General features: G+C 32.7%; 3 protein-coding genes across 4 annotated transcripts; 1 reads left to right on the forward strand and 2 right to left on the reverse strand.

Annotated features, from left to right (window-relative positions):
* Positions 1-631, reverse strand: LOC137805946 (probable calcium-binding protein CML13). Its single transcript, XM_068605821.1, has one exon. It carries the CDS (start codon positions 568-570, stop codon positions 127-129), a length of 444 nt encoding a protein of 147 aa, XP_068461922.1. The 5' UTR covers positions 571-631; the 3' UTR covers positions 1-126.
* A 2624-nt stretch (positions 632-3255) lies between these two features.
* Positions 3256-6775, forward strand: LOC137808012 (LRR receptor kinase SERK2-like). The gene is made up of 4 exons (XM_068608899.1): positions 3256-4119; positions 4566-4826; positions 4910-5782; positions 6181-6775. The coding sequence occupies exons 1-4, from the start codon at positions 3693-3695 to the stop codon at positions 6663-6665; spliced, it is 2046 nt and encodes a 681-aa protein (XP_068465000.1). The 5' UTR covers positions 3256-3692; the 3' UTR covers positions 6666-6775.
* A 6374-nt stretch (positions 6776-13149) lies between these two features.
* LOC137808013 (uncharacterized) lies at positions 13150-15316 on the reverse strand. 2 transcript variants are annotated; one of them, XM_068608900.1, is made up of 3 exons: positions 15164-15316; positions 13884-15062; positions 13150-13572 (listed from the first exon to the last, which is right to left on the reverse strand). In XM_068608900.1, exons 2-3 carry the CDS (start codon positions 15058-15060, stop codon positions 13538-13540), a joined length of 1212 nt encoding a protein of 403 aa, XP_068465001.1. In that variant the 5' UTR covers positions 15061-15062; positions 15164-15316; the 3' UTR covers positions 13150-13537. The 2 variants fall into 2 exon arrangements, with proteins under 2 accessions (XP_068465001.1, XP_068465002.1); XM_068608901.1 differs by having other exon boundaries at positions 15218-15307.
* Positions 15317-17232: the final 1916 nt, after the last annotated feature.

The following is a 17232-nucleotide window of genomic DNA, read 5'->3' on the forward strand; positions in this document are numbered from 1 at the left end:
TTACTAAATGAAAACATTTAAAGATAACTGAATTAAGGAATTGGTTCAGTGAAGAAAATGGACGTTACATGAGAAATAAATGACAATGAATCTGAATTGAAAAGAAATAGAATGGGCAATTTGATCTCACTTAGCGATCATTTTGGTGATGAAATCTTCGTAGCGGATCTTACCATCAGTGATGACACTAGCGTCATTGATCCATTCGTCAAACTCAGAAGGTTCGAGTTTTTCACCAATGCAGGTGAGAATATGACGAAGCTCAGTGACAGAGACGAAGCCAGTGGAATCCTTGTCGATGACCTTGAAGGCATCACGAAGCTGACGATCGAAAGGCTCAACCTTCAAATGTTTTGCCATTAGATCCAAAAACTGTGAGAAATCAAAGGGACTGGTGAGTTTTTCTTCAGCCACAATGGCCTTTAATTGGGCTTCGGTTGGGTTCCCACCCAAAGATCGCATCAAGATACCAAGCTCCGATGGAGCGATCCGACCATTACGGTTTGTATCGAACAACGTGAAAGCTTCCTTCATCGCGCTAACTTGTTCATCGCTTAAGTCTTTACCCATTTTTTCTCAACTTTACTCCTTTTCTCGTCTAATCCTAAAATCAATCCAACTCTCCTTTTCTAGTTTCCCCCAATGTCTCACTTTAAAATAAATTAAATTAATAATATTAACTCATGGATTAGCCACATCTTGTTATCACACCACAAATTGCAGTTCAGAGCACAAATTATTACATTTAATTTTATATTTACCAAAATAAACTAAGGGATTATAAAACAAGAATGAACGCTTATTTTACTTTAATAAATAATCTTGCTATTTACGCTATACAAAGAGTTTAAACGTTATTATTGGCCCGTATTGTAATGTATATTATTATTTTTACTATTGTTACTAACAATTTAATGTTGAAGGGAATCAAACTCAGTCTATGAATTAAGATACAACATCTAATCATTACACTAAAACAAACTTAGTTATTATATTATGGTTATTATTATTATTATTATAATAACTATTATTATTATAATTATTAATATCAATATTGATAATATTATTATTATTATGATTATTATTATTACTATTAATATTAAAAATAGTAATAGAAATATTATTAGTAATATTTTTAATAATAACAAAAAATATATTAACACAAATGATAATATTAATATTATTAATAATAATACATTAATATTAATATTCATATTAATAATAATACATTAATATTAATATTCATATTAATAATATTAAGATTAATATTATTAAAAAAATAAAAATAATATTATTATTAATTAATATTAGTATTATTATTACTAAAATAATAATAACATTAGTATTATTTTATTAATAAAGTAATATTATTATTATAATAAATAATATTATTACTAATAATAATAATAATAAAAATAACAATAATTTATAAAAATCTATATACGAAATAATCTTAATGTAATCACTATTTGCAATACTTACAAAAATAATTTAATGATTAGATACATTATTATTATTATTTTATTAATTTTAATATTATTTATATGAAAAAATAATAATAATATAAAAAATATATATACAGAATATTCATATTTAATGACTAAATACAAATCAGTATATAATGATTATGCATATTATTATTATTAATATTTTTTTAATGTTACTATCATTATATTAATATTAATAGTAATAATAAAAGCAATGATAATATATTTTACATACGAAATAATTTGTATGGAATGACTTTAGACACACACTATATGTGTATGATCATTTGTCATCTTGATGAGATTTGTTGTGAATCTCATTATTTGGTGAAATATACAAAATTAACAATCTGTTAAGAATTTTTTTCATATTCTGATGTTGTTGTATCTGTTAAGGATATCGTTGTACCTCTTGTTGTTGTAGTTCAGAAAGTTAATAAAAATTATTTGTTGTTGCTAACCCTATTGATGATATAAGGACTAGGTTCGGATCTTAGGATGATATTTTTGTTGATATGCCTTTGTTGGAGAGTGTTCATGAGTCAAAAGATTTGATACAAGAAAAGGATTCTCTGCCTATTATTGACAAAAGAGTTCCATCTAAAACTGTCTCTAATGATCTGACCTTGGAAAATTGTTTTGATTCCCTTTCCGGTTTAGAAAATGTAGTGGCAGTGACCAATTGTACTACTCAAGTGAGTTGGCTTTGGACAAAAATGTTGCATTACATGGCATCTAATAGATGTTACTCTGGTGGATGATGTTGTCGCTAAAAAGTCTACTATTGTGCCTAATGCAGGTATTGTTCTGAAGTCTAATGTGGTTCTCTCTTCAAGTGTGACGCTAATTTGTTCCTAAAATAATGTGAATTTGTTACGAAATATTTAAATGATAAGACTGATATTAATATAATATTAATTAAAATAATTTAAAATTTACCATAATAAAAATTTGTTAAATTTATAAGATAATTTATAAATATACAATTTCATATACAAATTATCGTATGTGTGAGAAAATATGTTAAAAAGTTTATATATATATAAATAGGTGTAAATTATTTTAATTTTTCTTTTACAAATATTCTGTCTGAATTTTGCTAGACCTGTGTATGTTTCCTTATCCCAATGGTATCGAGAATGGTGGCAGAGATTGAGTGGCAACATGATTTTTAAGTTTGATGTAGTCTTGACTTGAGGACAACTAACGTCTCTTTCACCACAAACAAACAAAAACAAAATGGAAAGTCCGCCATTAGTTTTTCCCATAGCAGTACCAAAACTTTCTCTTATAAACAAAATTATACTTTATTCATACTAATGGCCAAATGCCAAATGGTGTTTGGTAAAGTGGAGAGCATTGAAAAGGATCATCACTCACTCACCACTACCCTCCCTTTTTCCACTTCAAAATATTTAATCATGGCAAAATATGCCTTTCTAAAGCCATAATTTAAGCTTAGCTACTACAATCATCCACACGTTTCTCCTTTTTCACACTAATTCTTCTAACCATCATATTCATTTATACATTTTATCTATCTTCGTTCAAAATAATACAATGATTTAGTTTATATTTAAATTCACATATCATGGTGAGTGATATCATGCCACTATTATCATGCTTCGTCTTGTCACGTAAATTGATATAAAAAAAAGATAATATTTCTCTCCTCCTTACAATGTAAGTTCCTAAATTAAACTAGATAATTTATTTACAAAGAAAGAAAAAAAATCATATTTAGCTAGCAACACTTTCATTTTTTATAGTCAAATGGGAAAGTTGAAAAACAAATAGTCAAAGTGAGGTGGTCCACACTACCAAAATCATTCATTATTGCTTTAATATTCTACTGCAGAAAAACGCTCTGTGTACAGTGGCAACCATCCTCTGCTGACCGTCATCTCTTCTTGGAAATGCAGTGTGTACCAACCTGTCTGTCAGCAACTCATAAAGTTAATTAATTTCATATTTTCTCTCTTTCAAACCGTTCCCTTTCTCCACTTCATTCTCTATGCACAAGCACAAACTAAGTTATCACATTCAGTGTCTTAGATGAAATCTACAAAACAAAGACTAACAAAGTCATGCTGGGTGACTATTGACCAACAACCCCAAACCACACTTAGAATCTTTGAGACAAAAACTCACATGAGTGCCTCTCTTTCTGTTTAGTTCTGGAGAATTTTCCCTCCAGAACTGGAAATGAATTTCCTTCATCTCCTCCTTCTGTGTCTGTTGGTTGCACTTTCCAGTTCACACCTGGTTCGTGGAAATGCAGAGCTAAGAGCTCTGATGGACCTCAAAAAATCTCTGGACCCAGAGGACACGCTCCTTGGCTCATGGACCAGTGATGGTGATCCATGCAGTGGTTCGTTCTTGGGGGTTGCGTGCAACCAGCATAACAAAGTGGCCAATATATCATTGCCAGGAAGAGGTCTTTCTGGCCGTGTCTCTCCAGCAGTGGCTGAACTCAGATGCTTGTCAGGTCTATACCTACAATTCAACCGTCTCTCTGGGGACATACCCAGAGAGATTGCAAATCTAAAAGAATTGCTCGACCTCTATCTCAATGTTAATTATCTATCTGGAACTATTCCTCCTGATATCGGGAACATGACTAGCCTCCAAGGTTAGTATATAGTTTTGTGTTAGTTTATCCTTTAGTTTGGTGCATCAAGTTATCTACAGAAAACGAAGCTTCATTGCATATTCTTAAATTCTATTAATTGCTTCGAGTTGAATACCTTTAAAGGGGAAAGGAATTGTATTGGTTTAAATTATGTGAATTATGAGCCGAACACTCTGTCAGTTAAGTTGCGTGACAACTATTATGATATGGATTTGACTTAGTCCAGCTTCCAAGTTGCGTGATCAGAACTGTAAATGTACTTCTGCATTCCATGCTTATTTTTTAGTATGCATTATTCAGTCCACTTGTGTTAAAAGTGAATGAACCTAATTAGTCCCCTTGTAATTGATTTTTAACGATCCTACCAGTACCTGGTATCAAGTTTGAGAGGTTTTAGTTAGAGTGCTTTATGTTAATCCAAATTCCCTTGCTCTTCATTCTTTTAGTGCTGCAGTTAGGCTATAACCAGTTAGAGGGGAAGATACCTAAGGAACTGGGTTCATTGAAGCAGCTTAATGCTATGTCTTTGCAACATAACAAATTAACTGGTCAGATTCCTCTAACCTTGGGTAGCTTGGAGAAGCTAAAGATGCTATATTTGAGCTCTAACAACTTCAATGGCATAATCCCTGCAACACTAGCTGATATTGCAAACTTGGAAGTTCTAGATATTCAAAACAATTCTCTTTCAGGGACTGTTCCTTCTGGTATGCCTTTATTCTTATTTTACTATTCAACTGGTTTTATACATTTGGATGTATACTGATTCTACTTTAAAATGAAAATGAAGCATTGAAGAGATTAGGGGAAGGATTCAAAGGTGAAAACAACCCAGATCTCTGCGCAGTAGGGTTTTCTACTTTGAAAGCTTGCAACAGTGATAAAATATTAGGCATTGGTCAGATTAGTTCCCCAAATATATCCTTAAATAATAATCCCTCAGTAACTTTGACGAATCCTGCAAATACCCACTCGCAGAGTAACCAGATCCATTGCTCAAAATCAAGAGGGTTTCTTCATCTTGTCATTGCAGCAAGTGTTACAACTACCATAATTACATTCTTAAGCTCTGGAATTTTCATATTTGTCAGATACCGCCGCCAAAGGGAGAGGGTTAGGAACACATCAGATTGTTCTGAAAGCCAACTTAGTCCTTACCTGCCTAAAGATTTCTATAGAAGTTCATCTCCACTTGTTAATCTTGAGAATTATTATAATGGTATGGACTCACCGGCTGATGGTCAAAATGCAAATGGATTATCCCTTGAATATTTGCACCGTTTTAGATTTAATATTGATGAGATAGAATCAGCAACGCAGCACCTTTCTGAGGCCAATCTATTGGGTAAGAGCAAACTCTCAGCAGTCTATAAAGGTGTTCATAGAGACGGTTCTCTTGTGGCTATTAGAAGCATTAGCGTGACTTGCTGCAAAACCGAGGAAGATGAATTTTTGAAGGGGTTGATCCTATTAACCACTCTGAGACATGAAAATATTGTTAAGATGAAAGGTTTCTGTTACTCAAGAAGCAGAGGGGAATGGTATTTTGTCTACGACTTTGCCACCAGGGGTAATCTGTCTCAATATCTTGACAAGGAAGATGGAAGTGACAGTGTACTTGAATGGTCCAAGAGGGTTTCTATCATCAGGGGTATTGCAAAAGGTTCGCTCTTTTCCCTTCTCTCATTTCTGCATCAGATGCTACTCTAGATAGTGTCTACTTTATTTTACAATTAAAGTAATGAAGTTTTAGCAGGGAAACTCGTGCAAACTATCTGAACTCTAGACAAAATTATTAAGTAGTGCAGAATCATCATTGTAATTGCGACTAATTTGCTCATCATGATCTTGATTAATCTGTACATGATATGTTATTTTTCTCAAAATCTTGGAAAGTCAAACTCAGCCTAATAAATTTGATCTATAAATTTAACCTATCCTTATAAATTTAACTTATAAAATGTTCTTATTTCTTATATGTGTTCTTCATCATGTTCCAACATTGTAGATAATGACTCAATATTTTCTTGTGTTTGATATTGAGTTTTCCTTTATGAGCAGGAATTGGTTATTTGCACAGCAACGAAGCAAGCAAGCCCACAATAGTACACCAAAACGTTTCAGTTGAAAAGGTTATTCTAGACAATGAATTTAACCCCTTGATCATGGATGCTGGGCTCCCCAAGCTTCTTGCAGATGATGTAGTTTTCTCAGCTCTTAAAGCAAGTGCTGCCATGGGATACCTGGCACCAGAATATATTACTACTGGATGCTTTACTGAGAAGAGTGATATATACGCATTTGGGGTTATTGTCCTTCAACTTCTCTCTGGAAAGGCATTGATAGGGGGTTCAATCCGGGCGGCAGTTGAAGCTTTTAAATTTGAAGATTTTGTTGACACAAATCTGAAGGGAGATTATTCTAAATCTGAAGCTGCAATTCTTTCAAAGCTTGCAATTGGGTGCACCCATGAACTGCCAGAGCAAAGGCCAACCATGGTGGAGGTCATTGAAGAGCTGACCATGCTTTTTGTCCATTCATCATAATCTAAGCACTTGTTCTTTCTTTTTCTTTTGCATACTCATAACATAACTTCTGCCAAATAATTGTTTACTCTGGACATTGATTTTGTTGAAGGATACTCTTTTACTGTAAATCCACAAATCCATGGAAATCCAGTGGTAACTTTAGATGATAGATGGTAAAAAAATAAATACATACATTTTTCAATATATAAAGATCACAATAACATTTTTTAATATATGAAGATCCCAAATAATATTGTTTTAATATATGTGAGTTATTTTCATTAGAAATACCTTTATTCAGTTGATTTTTTTTAAATAAAGACATCCAATCTTTTAATATTTTAAAATCAGTGATTTTAATCGAAGTATTAGTAGATCATTCCAATTTAAACGCTAATTTTTACATAATTTACCTACGATGACTTGGGAAAATTACTACATGCTAAATTTAATTTTATATTGTGAGTAGATCAAATGATTTGATTTATTTATAAAATAAAAAATAAAAGGGATGAAAATGCAAACCCAAACTTCAATTTTGTTGATTTGTTTCAATTCTTTCATTTTTCTTAATCTAAACCCATCACCACTCTTTGTTCAAAAAAACATTAAGGTAGTGTTTGTTTAGGGGTGGACGGTAGTGGACGATGGATGTCTCAGTCACCCCTTATTTGTATCAGCTGATTAATGAGAGTGCAAGAGGACGGGGGAGTAGATGGCTCGAGGGTGAAGTTTCCTTCTCATAAGTGTAGAGAAAGGAGAGGGAGAAGAAAGAAAGTCACATAGGAATTATTTATTTTTTATCTATTTTTTTCTTATTAATCAGAATTAATAAAATACATGATTTGAAATTTTAGGTTTTATAATAATATAATATAATAATAAAATAAATAATAATATTATAAATTTGTTATTAATATTAATAATATAAATGTTTAAATATTAAATAAAAATAATATGTAAAATTAATTTATAAAATAATAATGTTAATTAAAATAAATTATTAATAATTAAATAAATGTATTAAATAATAATAATATTAATAATTATTATTTTAATTTTATATTATTTTATTATTTTATTTATAATTAAAATTTTACATTATTTTAATTAACTAAAATGTACACACACACAAAATTTTATACACAAGGATAAATTTGTAATCTTACAATTTATACCATTAAAAATAATTAAAATATCCTTACAACCATCACATCATTCACCAATTTCTATAAACTTTTCTTAAACATCCATTCTAACATACCCCAATCCAAGACAACCTCAACTTTCTTCACACTTCCACTCTCCCACACCCTCAATTTTCCACTCCCTCACATCCTCTAATCCAAACAAAGCATTATGTGTGAAGATGTCTAAATTATAATTGTCTAATAAAAAACATGAAAGGCCATTTATTGAATTGTGTGTCTAATCACGTAGGATAGTAGGTCGGCCTATCCAACATTTCATCCATAAAATATCGGTTAGGTTGGTCATATTACATAGAAAATGTGAATTAATTTTTTAGTCAGTTTTGCATAAAATAATATTTTTTTTAAAATTAATGAAAATCATATTTAAAATTAAAATTTGAATAATTTTTTTATTTCATTGTTATTTATTTTCTTATTAATATGAATTAGGTAAATGGTCTCACAATATTATTCTTCAACACATGCATAATAAGATGTTCTAATTTTCAATAAAATTTAAATTTTAATCGTACTAATAAATTGATTAATAAAATATTTTATTAAATATATATATATATATATATTAAGGTAATACATTTATATACGTGATTACTATTCTAATTTAAAAAATAATATAAATATATAATAATAATAATAATACATTTAAATTTTATTATAAAAAATGATGGTCTGACTAGTGTATTTAGCATTTGATGAGTATTGAAACCTAAACAACTATGCATTTCATAAAGACAAAAAAATATTTTAAATATTAAAAAAGCATTATCAAATGAATTTCGTGAAGGTGTTATGAATTAGGGATTGATGGTAGTTTCTTCCTGCACCTCCATGCCTTTCTTCTTACACCCCATACCTAAAAAAATACTCAAATTATCCTTTGACATTTTCCATTGAATGTTTTTTCATTAATTTTGAAATGTGGAATTTAGAGACTTCTCGAATTATAGAATCTGGAAATTTAAATTTATGTTTCGGATTGTACAATATTGCAGATTGCACAATCCACAATACAATTTTGTATTCCATATTATAGAATTTGGAATATAATTTTAGAATTTTTAGAATATAAGGCTGCAAGAAGAAATTATGGGAGTGCAAAAAGAAATTTTTAAAATTTTAAAATATATGGATTATGTTGGTCAACCCGTCAAGTCCCACAATTGGCCCATACGGATGGGTTATGCAGCACGGTTCTAAGCATACCAATGGATTAAAATAAACAGTCCACTATGTGTTTTTTTTTAGCTGTCTTGAACCGATTTACCATCCTAAAATTAAGTGACCGTTTAGGAGTTTTTATAATTAGATTAATATTTAGTATTTTAGTATTTGAGAGTGTTTGGTGAAATGTAAACAAGTTTTCTCATGAAAACTTTTAATATTTTAAACAATTTTCTGTTACAATTAAATTTGAATTCAATGCAGAGACTCTGATTTATTAAGTATGGATATTGTTTGATACATTAATGCGATTAACCGCCATGGCAAAGAGATAGCAATCACCCAAGGCACCAACCAATAGAGGATGAAAAACCCTAAACAGAGGGGGAGAGAGAACAGAGAACAGAGAGAGGGAAGAAGTCTGAATTGTGAAACTTAATGGCACAGAAAAACTGATTATTATTGGATCCATAAGAGTATATATATGTACATGTCAAACAGCAAAACACAGATTACAAAGAGAAAAACAAAAGCCCAAAAAGGAAGGCCCAAAACAAAAGTGTGCAAAGGTGTGCAGTTATTAATAAAGGGTACAATTATTTTATCAGCCCCCCTCAAGCTGGGAATATATGTTTCTCATTCCCAGCTTGGACTGGATCTCTTTGTATATTGTTGGAGCAAGGGGTTTTGTAAGGATATCCGCAATCTGCATAGAGGAAGAGATTGGAAGCAACTTGAGAAGCCCAGCGGTGATCTTGTCTCGGACGATGTGACAGTCAATGTCGATGTGCTTGGTACGCTCATGAAACACTTGATTTGAGGCAATGTCTATAGCAGATTGGTTGTCACAATAGATGGTTGCTGGTTGGATATAGGAAATACCAAGGTCTTGCAGGATATAGGTTAGCCATTGAATCTCGCAGGTGGTTGTGGCTAAGGCTCTATATTCGGCTTCAGAAGAACTTTTGGAAATGGTTTGTTGTTTCTTGGATTTCCATGAGACGAGAGAGTCACCCAAAAAGATGGAGTAACCGGTTACTGATTTTTGGGTTTCAGGACAGGTAGCCCAATCCGAGTCACTGAAACCGCGAAGTTGGAGAGTGTTGTTGCTGTGAAAGAAGATACCGTTTCCAGGGTTGCCTTTCAAGTACTGAAGAAGACGAAAAGAAGCTTGTTGATGGAGATTGGTAGGAGAGGAAATAAATTGGCTGAGGTTGTGGACAGCAAAGGCAATGTCAGGCCGTGTGTTGGTTAGGTATATGAGCTTGCCAATGAGTCTTCTATATTCAGAGGTTTCAATGTCATTGAGTCGTGTGCCAACGGAGGAGGAAAGCCGAGATGAGTGAACCATGGGTGTAGGCATAGGAACAGAATTGATCATGCCGGTTTCATGAAGAAGGTCCAATACGTATTTTCGTTGACAGATGTGGAGCCCTTGGCTGTTTCTGGCCACCTCCAGGCCCAGAAAATAGGTGAGGTCTCCTAGGTTTTTGATCTTGAATTGAGTGTCCAGCAGAGAGGTGATATGGGCAATTTCCTCATGATCGTTTCCAGTAAGCACCAGATCATCAACATACACAAGAATAATGGTAATGTTAGGTCCATTATGATGTAAAAATAGAGAGTGATCAACAGAGGATAAAGTGTATTTATGTGAAAGTAAAAATTGAGACAGTTTTGCATACCATTGGCGGCCGGCCTGGCGAAGGCCATAGAGTGATCTTTGTAATTTGCAAACATGTTGAGGAGATGGGAGTTTGAGGCCTGGCGGTGGTTGCATGTAGACTTCCTCGAGGAGGTCCCCATGGAGAAAAGTGTTATTCACATCAAGTTGTTTAAGAATCCAGTTTTGAGAAGTGGCAACAGCAAGTAAAAGTCTTAAAGTGGTTAGTTTTGCTACAGGAGCAAAAGTATCTAAAAAATCAAGACCTTCTAATTGTGTGTAGCCTTTTGCTACCAACCGTGCTTTATGGCGATCAATGGTTCCATCAGCTTTGTGTTTTACCTTAAAAACCCATTTGCAGCCAATGGTTTTCTTACCTGGAGGAAGAATAGTGATCTGCCATGTGTTGTTAGCATTAAGAGCATTAAGCTCTTCGAGCATTGCTTGTTTCCAACAATGATACTTAGAAGCCTCAGTGTAAGTGCTTGGTTCAGTGTTAGAAGATATAGATAAAATAGTCTTTTTGAAAGAAGGTGAGAGAGCAGTGTAGGAAAGAAATTTATGAATGGGATACCGATTACTTACAGTGTTTGCAGCAGGTAAGCAAGTCTGGAAGTCCTCTAAGTAGGTAGGGGGTCGTCTTTGTCTGCTGGAGCGTCTAGTTGGAATAATGTTGTCGTCATTGTGAGTGATTGGAGGCTCGTGCTCATGATTGTGACAGTTATAATCAAACAAAATATCATCACAGAATGTATTATAGTTAGCAGGAATGGGTAAAGATAAAGTGTTGGGGCTCCGTTTGTCATCATGATTCAATATGTATGGAAAATGATGTTGATGAAAGATCACATGTCTTGAAACTTCAATGCGATGATACTTTAAATTTAAGATGATGTAACCTTTAGTATTGTGTGGAAAGCCGAGAAATATACCATGAACAGATCTAGGATCTAATTTCTTTCTATTAGCATGAATGGTAGTAGAATAACAGGAGCAGCCAAAAACCCGTAAGGAAGAGATATCATAAGGTTTTCCAAAAAGTTTTTCATATGGAGCAATATCTTGTAAAAGGGGAGTGGGTGTGCAATTTATGAGGAAAACAGCATGTTGGACAGCGAAGTCCCAAAAAATATTAGGTAAATTTGCTTGAAACAGTAAAGCGCGAGTGATGTTTAAAATGTGTTGGTGTTTACGTTCAGCTATACCATTTTGTTGGGGGGTTTCAATGCAAGTAGTTTGATGAACTGTTGATAAGTGTCTAATTTCAGTAATATTTCATATTAAAATATAGACACTTATGAGGATTTATTGCTAATTTACATAAAAAATAATCCCTAATTTATGAATTTATACCTTTTTACATTTTTTATGATCTTTATTTGAATAAGAGTATTTTATTCCCAAATTTGGTGTTAATTGCAGATTTTTAAGGAAGATTGGAGATTTGGATTAAAGATGAATGATTTGAGCTAAAAAGATAAAGATAGAAGGTCCCAGAATGGAAAAAGATACAAATGAAGATTGGGCCTTTTTTATGTTTTATCATTTAGCCCGTTAGTCTAACCCTAGAAAACTAGGATAAATAGAGGGCTAGAGGCTCAACCTTAGGGTGCCAGATTGAGAGGAAAACACCATAGAGTGAATTGTAACCCAATTGGGAGAATGGAAGGTGATAGAAGTATGCGTGGCTAATTCTACCATTTGGGATTGGGAGTAATCTACTCAAACTCTTATGTATTGAGGTGATATCTTATATATTAATATTCAGTTTTTGATTGATTATTGGTATTGTTGTTTTACTTTTAATTTTCCGTGACAAATTGAGAATCTTAAATATGACCGAGAGGTATTTTTAGGGTTCGGACCTAAACCACAATACTTAACATATTTGAGTGCTAGGAATAAACTTGAAATGTTAATTGCTATTAACGTCTGAGCTTCGTTTTAAGTTGTTCTTATAATTATGCGAGGGATCGATAGTTAGGGAACATTCTTAAGGATTTTATATGCGAGGAATCGATATAAATGATTTTTATACGGGCATCAATTTCAGTTAAAGAACTTAATATTGACATGCTAATCAAAATACATGAGAGGGAGAGAGACGAAACCTAATCCCTATTTTTCCAATTGAAACAATTAATTCTTTGTCTGTTTTCTTATTGATCATCGCCAACACAACCACTTTCAATATACTTTTTATTGTTCTGTTGTTATATTTAGCGAATATTGTACTCGATAATTCACTGTTCTTTGTGGGATCGATATCCGTCCTTAGGGACAATTATTACTTCTGACAAACGCGGTGCACTTGCCGTAAAAAGTCATCAACTGTGCCTTTGGAAGCAAAAAAAATTTTCATGGCAAATTCAACACCATTATCAGAACGAATGCATTTTATGGTTGTTTTAAATTGATTTTCAGCATAAGCAAAAAAATTTATGAGATGGGTGCGAACTTCAGATTTTGCATGCAACAATATAGTCCATGTATAACGAGAAAAATCATCTACAATGGTCAAAAAATAACGAAAACCTTGCATAGATGTAGCAGAACAGGGTCCCCAAATATCTACATGAATGATATCAAATATAGCAGTAGTGTGAGAGGTGCTTAGAGTAAAGGGAAGTTTTCTTTGTTTTGCACGATTACAAATATCACACATATGAGTTTTATCAGCAAAAACAAAAGGGTATTGACTTTTCAAGACATGCAACCTTTCATCAGAGGGATGCCCCATTCTATAATGCCACAAATTATTTTCCGTAACAGTGCAGGAGACAGAAGGAATAAAGTGGTGTGTGGCAGTGTGAAAAATAGAAGAGTTAAAGATGTACAAGCCAGCTTTGGCATTAGCTAAACCAATCTGCTCTTTGGAGAGGTTGTCCTGTATAAGACAGTGTGTGGGGGAAAAGATCAAGTTACATTTTAAGTGTAGAGACAATTTAGAAGCAGATATAAGGTTGCATGCAAATTGAGGGATATACAACACATCAAGAAGATAAAATTTATTTGTAAAAACGACTGTCCCTGAATAGTTTGCAAAAACATGTTGGCCATTTGGTAAGTTGATCAAAACAGGTTTGATAGTTTTATAAGAGGTGAAAGCAGACAAGACAGTACAAACGTGATCAGTGGCGCCAGAGTCAACGATCCAAGAATTATGACTATGATTTAAAGAGGAGAAGAAGTGCTTACCTGTTGAAGACTCATGTGTATTGGAGTCTGCAGAGAAGGAGCCCACTTGATTCACTTGAATAGGATTAGGCGGAGTGTCATTGCTGTTTTGCCTCAGAACATCATTGATAATTTGAATTTGATGTGCAGTGAGATGGTAATCACGTTTTTCCTGTTCTTTAAGACAAGGCTCAGAGGAAACACCATCAGTAGTAACAAGACTGTTAATCTGACTAGTCCTATTGCTGCTATAGTATTTGTACCCAGGAGGGTAGCCATGTTTCTTGTAACAGGTATCCACAGTGTGACCATTTCTGTTACAGTGCGTGCATACCTTTCTAGTGTTAGGTTTGGAGTTCCTATTGTCTTGATGAGGGAACCCAACTCTTTTAAAACAAACATTTTCAGTGTGCCCATGCTTACCACAAAAAGTGCACAGAGTAGAGGAGGATGTCCTAGTGGAATCAACACTGTTAATACTAGATATGCTAACAGAAATATGGTTTGCTAATTGTCTTTCTTGCTGAGCAACGAGAGAAAAGATCTTTGATATAGGTGGAATGGGTTCCATGAGAAGAACGTGTGATCTAACATTACTATATTGGTCATTTAACCCTCTCAAAAATTGCATGGCATAATCTTCACACTTTCTTTGACTTATGATAGAATTAACTAAACAGGAACATTTTACAGAACATGTGCACATGGGGATAGGCCTAAAGTTGTCCAACTCGTCCCAAATTATCCTTAATTTTGTAAAATACTCAGTCACAGATAAATCCCCCTGATTTAAAGAAGCTACTTCTACTTGAAGATCGGAAATTCTAGATAGGTCACCCTGAGAGTATCTAGTTTTCAAGTCATTCCAGATGTCTAGGGCACTATCCATCCAAATAATGCTTTGCCGAATAGGTAAAGAGACGGAGTGTACTAACCATGAGACTACCATATTATTGCATCTGTTCCAAACTGAGAAATTTTGATGGTCTTTTTCTGGGCAAGGATGCGTTCCAAGAACGAACTCCACTTTGTTTTTAGCGTTCAGTGCCGTCAAGATCGAGCGGCTCCAGGAGTGGTAATTGGAAGCGTCCAGCACCGGTGAGACGAGCGGAGCAGCGGGGTTCTCGCTAGGATGAAGGTAGAGGTAGCTGTTCGCCGGATCGGGTTGAGACGAAGAAGCGACGCGTTCTTCTGCCATTGCTGCAAACAGAGAAACAAGGAAAATAAATTCAAGAAGAATAAAAAGAAAAGAAAGTTTTCAGAGTGCGCAACAGAGCTCTTCAATTGAAGAGCTCTGATACCATAATGCGATTAACCGCCATGGCAAAGAGATAGCAATCACCCAAGGCACCAACCAATAGAGGATGAAAAACCCTAAACAGAGGGGGAGAGAGAACAGAGAACAGAGAGAGGGAAGAAGTCTGAATTGTGAAACTTAATGGCACAGAAAAACTGATTATTATTGGATCCATAAGAGTATATATATGTACATGTCAAACAGCAAAACACAGATTACAAAGAGAAAAACAAAAGCCCAAAAAGGAAGGCCCAAAACAAAAGTGTGCAAAGGTGTGCAGTTATTAATAAAGGGTACAATTATTTTATCATACATATTCTCAATGTGTTTTATCGTTCAATGAAACAATTTTTTTTCTCTCTTTGTCTTGTTTTCTTTATTGTTAATAATCCAAAATAATTAATAAGAAATAAATTAATTGTAAAAGAGGTTTTGAAAGAGGGCTTAGAGTAAATGTGATGGTGGAAGTGATTTATGCTAAGGTATATGAGCCTAAATATATAATTTGAGGCGTTGATTCATAAACAAAACATTCACGTGATCACTATATAACATTTTTGTTCTCCCTTTAAGATTTTGTTCAAAATGAAGATGTTTTCTAAGACTATGTTATTCTTGAGCACAGATCACATTCAGATTTCACCCTTGTCTATTTTTTTTATCTTTAATTGCTTCTTTGACCACTATTGAAATCAACAAAGATTTTTAATAGTTTTGTGAAGAATGGAATTTGATTATTATTGAGCAATTTATGTTTGAAGGAAGGAAAGAGTGAGGTTTAAGAAATGAGAAGGGAAAGGTGGTTTGAAAGTGTGAAAAAGTCATAAACCTCTTCAAAATCTTTAGTCAATAATATTTTAAAACAACAACAAAGTCTACTCATAAAATACTCTAACATAAATTCAATGTCAAAGTTAATGAAATGAAAACCTTAATACAAAATTCAATACATTGGACATGATCTTAAGATTGTTTGTGTAAGTTGTTTATCCATTAAAATCAAAGAAAATATTCAATTTAGGACTTTAAAATTGAATTAAGGTGATTAAGTCGGTGACAATGAACTAGATTAATTAAAATAAGCTTATAAACAAAAAACAAAGTAAATTAGGAACGTGGATTCAAAAGACTTGAATCTAGATTTGTGAGACACAAGTTATAATGACCAAACTAGGGTTTCTCCATTAAAAGTTTGAGAGACTTGAGTATTGTTTTTTTCTTTTAAATTGGGTCTCACAAGTCAAAAGCATTTTACTTAGCCAATTATATCTTTTATATTTCTAAAATATTTATTTTAATCATTACCAATATTAGCGAATTATAATAGAGATTAGGTGATCTATAAGCTCTTAGGATTCTATATTGAAATAATATGCTATCATATGTATCACTTAGATTTAAATGTGATATTTCTAAATCAAACCAAAAGCCTTTTCTATTCTTTAACATCTCTAAGTAATTTTATGATCATATTATGTTTATATGTGAATCTCTTTATGAGAAAATACATCTTCTTAAAGAAAACCTTTGTTCAAGTTATAATCAAGGTAGAGTTATATAAGTCTAAATCACCAAAAGAAATACACCATAAAAAGTCTTGGTATTTTGGGCCATGTTATGCCTTTCATAGTAAACAAAGAGATAATTCTAGTGTTTATGCGTGCCTCTAATTGCTTTATAAAAATGTTGTAAAGTCAACAATTGTGTTAATAGGAAAATATATCTTGAGGTTTCTATTTGAGAGATCTTTTATAATTGATGGTATTAAGGGATTTATTTAAATTAAAAGAAGTATGCAATTACATATATATATATATATATATATATATATATATATATATGAAATTAGTTTGCGGTAACATGTTGGGATTTAAATTATTTTATGTCCTTTTGTAACTATTCAACATTAAAAGTTTGGTACGATACATTGTAATAAAAAAAAATCATTTATTCTGTTCTTTTTAGTTATTACAGTAACTTGGTTAATAATTAGACCATCATGACTTCTATATTATTTTATCAACTAATTATGAATTAATTGGTAAAGATTTAAGTGATCTAATTTGTGTTGGA

Source organism: Phaseolus vulgaris, chromosome 3 (assembly GCF_000499845.2).
Source record: "Phaseolus vulgaris cultivar G19833 chromosome 3, P. vulgaris v2.0, whole genome shotgun sequence".
NCBI lineage: Eukaryota > Viridiplantae > Streptophyta > Magnoliopsida > Fabales > Fabaceae > Phaseolus > Phaseolus vulgaris.

Excerpts from the sequence above, each read along its gene's own strand:
- LOC137808012 (XM_068608899.1), top strand. The coding sequence starts at position 3,693 with ATGAATTTCCTTCATCTCCTCCTTCTGTGTCTGTTGGTTGCACTTTCC. Across the intron at positions 4,827-4,909 it reads TTCAGGGACTGTTCCTTCTG|CATTGAAGAGATTAGGGGAA; the intron begins GTATGCCTTTAT and ends ATGAAAATGAAG. Across the intron at positions 5,783-6,180 it reads CATCAGGGGTATTGCAAAAG|GAATTGGTTATTTGCACAGC; the intron begins GTTCGCTCTTTT and ends CTTTATGAGCAG.
- LOC137808013 (XM_068608900.1), bottom strand. The coding sequence starts at position 15,060 with ATGGCAGAAGAACGCGTCGCTTCTTCGTCTCAACCCGATCCGGCGAAC. Across the intron at positions 13,573-13,883 it reads TACACATGAGTCTTCAACAG|GACAACCTCTCCAAAGAGCA; the intron begins GTAAGCACTTCT and ends TGTCTTATACAG.
- LOC137805946 (XM_068605821.1), bottom strand. The coding sequence starts at position 570 with ATGGGTAAAGACTTAAGCGATGAACAAGTTAGCGCGATGAAGGAAGCT.